Source organism: Fukomys damarensis, unplaced genomic scaffold (assembly GCF_012274545.1).
Source record: "Fukomys damarensis isolate Sample0158 unplaced genomic scaffold, DMR_v1.0_HiC HiC_scaffold_32, whole genome shotgun sequence".
In the NCBI taxonomy this organism is placed as follows: Eukaryota; Metazoa; Chordata; class Mammalia; order Rodentia; family Bathyergidae; genus Fukomys; species Fukomys damarensis.
The window spans coordinates 31,476,289-31,481,216 of NW_022900944.1; the positions used below are offsets into that span (position 1 = coordinate 31,476,289).

The 4,928-nt window shown below is 47.5% G+C and overlaps 2 protein-coding genes across 6 annotated transcripts in view; one reads left to right on the plus strand and one right to left on the minus strand.

Annotated features, from left to right (window-relative positions):
* Nucleotides 1-653, plus strand: part of Plekhg4 (pleckstrin homology and RhoGEF domain containing G4) — a 9,782-nt gene extending 9,129 nt beyond the window's left edge. For 4 of the 5 annotated variants that reach the window (XM_033757850.1, XM_010612222.3, XM_010612225.3 and 1 more), the window contains one exon: nt 119-653. In XM_033757850.1, the coding sequence (XP_033613741.1) occupies nt 119-139 (21 nt within the window). In that variant the 3' untranslated portion in view covers nt 140-653. The remainder of the gene's footprint in view (nt 1-118) is intronic. The other variant, XM_010612228.3, reaches the window with a different exon arrangement.
* Nucleotides 654-878: 225 nt separating this feature from the next.
* Nucleotides 879-4,928, minus strand: part of Kctd19 (potassium channel tetramerization domain containing 19) — a 38,424-nt gene continuing 34,374 nt past the window's right edge. The window contains exons 13-16 of the mRNA XM_010612221.2: nt 2,635-2,826; nt 2,305-2,459; nt 1,882-1,983; nt 879-1,059 (exon numbers count right to left, since the gene is read on the minus strand). Of these exons, the coding sequence (XP_010610523.1) occupies nt 946-1,059; nt 1,882-1,983; nt 2,305-2,459; nt 2,635-2,826 (563 nt within the window). The 3' untranslated portion in view covers nt 879-945. The remainder of the gene's footprint in view (nt 1,060-1,881; nt 1,984-2,304; nt 2,460-2,634; nt 2,827-4,928) is intronic.

Sequence of the window (4,928 nt, forward strand, 5' to 3'; positions counted from 1 at the left end):
GAGTACTATTGCTTTATGCCCATCAGTCCCTCACCAGCCCAGGCTGGGCTCTGGCTGCCTTTCCTTTAGGTGAGGGTGGTGATAGGTAGGCTAGAATCTTTCCCTGCCTTAAACCCAGAACCGAGAAAGCAGATCTTGACACCTCACCTGGCACCACAGGTCTGAACCCAGGCTTGAAGGGGAACTATGGATCCAGCAGCTCCAAGGAACATTATCACCTGGCTATATCTTCATGACCAGGGCATCGCTAGCACCTGGGCCATCTTATTTGACCACCTACATGTGTAGCCATGTTGACTATTCTTTCTGATATCTGTGGCCATTGCCTGGGGCCTCTTCAGGGGAGTCTGGCTGCAGAACCTGAACAAGCACTCTGACCCAGGTTCCTGGCCCCATGTCTTCTTCTTCTGTCCCCTCTCTGGCTTCCATCTCAGTTACAAATTAGGAAAAGGCCAGGACAGAGAGCAGGTATTTCCATGCTCTATGTTGATGAAGTACCATATGGCTGTGGGCAGTTACTGCTTCCCCTAGTCCTCTGGAGAGACATAGGTGGGTTCCCAGAAGCTACTCCCCAGTCCCTGGCCTTAATGCTGGTCACTCCCCCAGGGACAAACCCACCCCACTGGGCCTTTGGCCTTTCCTGTCCTGGCTTCCCAAGCAAGACCCTTGTCTTCTGGGCCAGTCTCTTTATTTTGACTTGATGCTTCTTGCATAGCTTTTGGTTGGAGTTGTCTGCTGTTACCTCACTGGTTGTTAGACCTTTGGTATCTCAGAGGAGTCTAAGTCCTTTGAGTTGTGATTTACAGTTTTACTTGTTCATAATAAAACAAACAAACAACAACAAAAAAATGAGACTGATTTCTATGCTTGGGTGGGTACATGCATTCTGGGGACTTTCTCAGTTAAAATGAACCTTGACCAGTGGGGGCAGCATCTCTGGGTACCCTATCCCTCTTGTAAGTACTTGCCCAGGACAGAGTAAGAGACAGACCTAGACAGGCCTCTCTGGATGAGCAGGTCCACACAGCGGGCATATTTCCTGGCGAAAGGCAGTGTGAGCTGCAAGGAAAGGCCTGTCTTAGCCCTGAATTCATGGATAGTTGCCTACTTTAGCTCCAGGTGGGGCATGGACAGGGCAGTCCTGTTCTTGGTAATGTTTGATGCTCTGGGGCTCATTTCTGCCTAAGGCATCTCACAGGGCTGTGGCTAGGAGTGGCTAACAGGGAACTGAGCAGAAAGACTAGATGCTCAAAAAAAAGGTTTTCCACTTTCCAACCATAGATGCTGACTTCACTTTTACAAACAATAGATAATAGTAGGCCAGAGGGCTGATAGTAATTGGGCATTAATTTGTTTATGGTGAACTTTGTTATAATAAGGCACTTGATTACAGAAATGCCAGAATAATGAGAAATTAGTTAAATATTTCCCACCCACAATGCTGAAATTATTTTAAGGAATCAGAAAAATTATTGCCCTATTTTTTTCCTTTACAAAAAATACTTTAAAGCAGCTTAAATATGAAAAGATAGTGACATCATTGCTAAGTAGGTGCAGTACACTGGTTAAAAAGGCCTGACTGCTGAAAGTGCAAGGCTTGGGTGCATATCACGTTTCCTCAAGTGTGGCCAGGGAAGTTAAGGAATAAAAGCACAGTTAATTATTTTTGGAAGAAAACTATAAAAAAAATGGCCTGAATGTTGCTTTTTGACTTCTCTGGATTGGCTAATTTCAGCTACTGTTTCTCCCTCCCTGGGACCAGGGACCAGAGCCCTAGCTGCCTAGACTTCTGGACATTGCTGGCCTGGCCCTCATGCAGCAAGACTGTCCATCTGAGGCATCCACAAGGTTACCATTCCCAGGGGTGCAGGTGGGCCTTACCTCCACCCAGCTGTATAGGCGCTCCTGGGTGTGTCTGTCATCTTTGAAGCCTGTGATAGCCAGCAAATCCACCACAAACTGTTTGGGGCTGATGTGTAGTGTCTGCCAGGAGAACACATGGTCAGGCAAGGTGTGAACATCTCCCAGCCCCTCAGAGTGGTGTGCAGACCAAAGACTTCCCTGGGCCTGTGGGAGGTACAGGGGTTAGGAACAGGCACTCCAAATCTACTTGGCCAATCCTTGGTCCAGATGAAACTGCTCTGCCTCCTTGTTTCCACTCTTTCTGCCACTTTCATACCTAACTTCTTTCCCTTTCCCCCATCTCAGCTTGTTTCCTCTTATCTTACACCACTTACTGCAGGGGAAGGAGGTTAGGTGGAGAAGGTACAAGGTGCCTCAGAGCCTGGGGCCTATCACACATACCCACAGCCCACTGGCCAGTGAGACCACTTTGGCTGTGATGGCTTTGGGGTCCTTTTGTCTGATGGACTCCAGGATGACATCAGTCAGGAAGCGGTGACATTTCTGTGCATAGAACATCTCTTCCCAGGACAGAGAGAAACTCAGGAAAGTCACCTCTGTGGAGGAGAGAGAGTTGATATAGCCATACCTACCCATAGCCTTGGAGACCACCATGGGGATGGGGAGAACTGCAGGGCTCCCAAGGGATACTCTGTCCCTGCAATACCCTGGGTGGGGGCTCCAGCATCTCTACAATGAAGTACTGTGCCAGGCATAGTTCCAGTGCCTCACCTCGGGGTTGGGGGCTGGCTATCAATGCCATGTGTCTGAGGTTGTCCATCTGTGTGGTGTAGATGATGCTGTCCTCCAAGAACATGCAGGAGCCATCGCTACCCACCACAGGAGGGTGAGTCACTTTGAGAATGACTCCTGGGTTGTCCATTCCATTGGCATTAAGTAGAGGCTGTTCAGGAGCAGGGCTTTCTGTGAAAACATTGGGAGAGTGCTCTCCTTATGCTTAAGAGTTCAGGCTCAGGATCCAAGCAGGGAGGGGACCTCTGTCATTCCACCCTTTCAAAAGCCTCTGGCTTCTTGGAAGTGATACTCTGGGCTTGCAGGGCTGACCTGGCCTCTCTCCTCTTCATTTCCCTGGCATCTTTGCAAGCCAAATCTTGAATTTCAGAACTCTAAGGAACTCTTCAAATTCCCCTGTTGAACTAAGTCTGGTATGAACTATGGCCCAACAAAACCCAGAAGACATCAGGGCATGGTGGTATACACCTGTAATGACAGCTACTCAGAAGCGGGGAGGACAACTGCAAGTTTTAGCCTAGCTTGGGCAACTTGTGAAACACTGTTTCAAAATAAAAAGTAAAAAGAGGTGGTAATGTAGCTCAGTTGACAGGTGCTTGCCTGCATTCATCAGGCCCTGGGTACAAACCTGCAGAGGACTGGGAATCTTTATAAAATTATAAAAATAAAAAGGATCTTTGAGGGCCAGACTTTTACATGTGTCTACTGTGGCAGAGTAGATGATTGTAACCCTAAAGCTTAATAGACCAATTTAGGGCTCATAGGTGGAGTCTAAAAAGACTCATCTAGGGCTGGGGATTTAGCTCAGTGGTTCCACTGCTTGCCTCACAAGCACAAGGTCCTGTGTTCAGTCCCTGGTATCAAAAACCAAACAAAAAATAAAATAAAAAGACCCATCTAAGCAGGGCATGAGCTGCAGAGAGGAAGGTGACAAAGTTGTGTAGGAAGGACTTTGAGGAAGCAGAGGAAGCACTTGACACAGGAGTTCTCAGAACATTTCCAAACAAAAAAAAAAAAGACTGATTTCTATGCTTGGGTGGGTACATGCATTCTGGGGATTTTCCCAGTTAAAATTTACCTTGGGCAGTAGGGGCAGCATCTCTGGGTACCCTATTCCTTTTGTAAGTACTCCCTCTCCCCACTGCTGGCCACACAGGAGCTCTCTTCAGCCCATTCTCCACAGGCCCTCGAGTCTCCGGGGCTCTCCATCTGATGTCCCTCAATATCTCATATGCCATTGAGTTCTCTACTTCCAGATGTCCTCTTTCTCTTGTCCACCCACCTCAGGAGCCCTCCCCACCCAGGCCCATTGTTCTCCCTGCTGAACTCATGCCTCTGACACCTCTCCTCCTGCCACACGTCCTCTGCCCCTCAGCAAGCTTTCTGAAGCACACATATGACCCCATGTTCTCTTGAAAATCCTTCAGGTGCTACCACCCACGCCAAGGTCAGAACAGAGCACAACATCCTAAACTTGGGCCTGATGACAGCCTCATTTTCATGGCTTATACATGGGAAGCCGGGCTTCTAGCTAGACCAATGTTTCCTTCCACAAACACCACCTCAGTGTCAAGGTGCTTGCCTACATTCATAAGGGTTCAAACTTGCAGAGGACTGGGAATCTTTATAAAATTATAAGAATAAAAAGGATCCCACTGGGTGTGGTAGTGCATGCCTGTAATCCCAGCACTTGGGAGGCTGAGGCAGGAGGATCACTGTGAGTTTGAGACTAGCCTGGGCTACATAGTGAGTTCCAGAGTTCCAGGTTAGTCTCAACTACATAGTGAGACCCTGTCTCAAAAAACAAAAACAAAAACAAAACAAAAAAAAGAATAAAAAGGATCTTTTGGGGTCAGACTTTTACATGTGTCCACTGTGGAAGAGTAGATGATTGTAACCCCAAAGCTTAATAGACCAATAGTCTGCCCTGAAGACTTCCCAGCCCCTGGCATCCTTTGTGCTCTTCCTTCCCAAAATGTTCACCACTTTACTCAGTGTTGAGTCTTTTGGCCTCTGAAGCCATACTAGTCTACCAGTCGTGTCTGTGTCTGGCACAGAACTAGCATCAGTAGGGATGGCGGGGGTGCTCTACTCCCCTTTGTTACTAACTTGCTGTCAACTTAGCCAAGAAGTTTGCTATAAATTGTTATGAGACTTAGGTCAAGAATGAGACAGGGCTGGGGATATAGCTCAGTAGTGTTGTGCCTGCCTGGCAAGCACAAAGTCCTGAGTTCAATTCCCAGTACAAAAAAAAAAAAAAAAAAAAAAAAAAA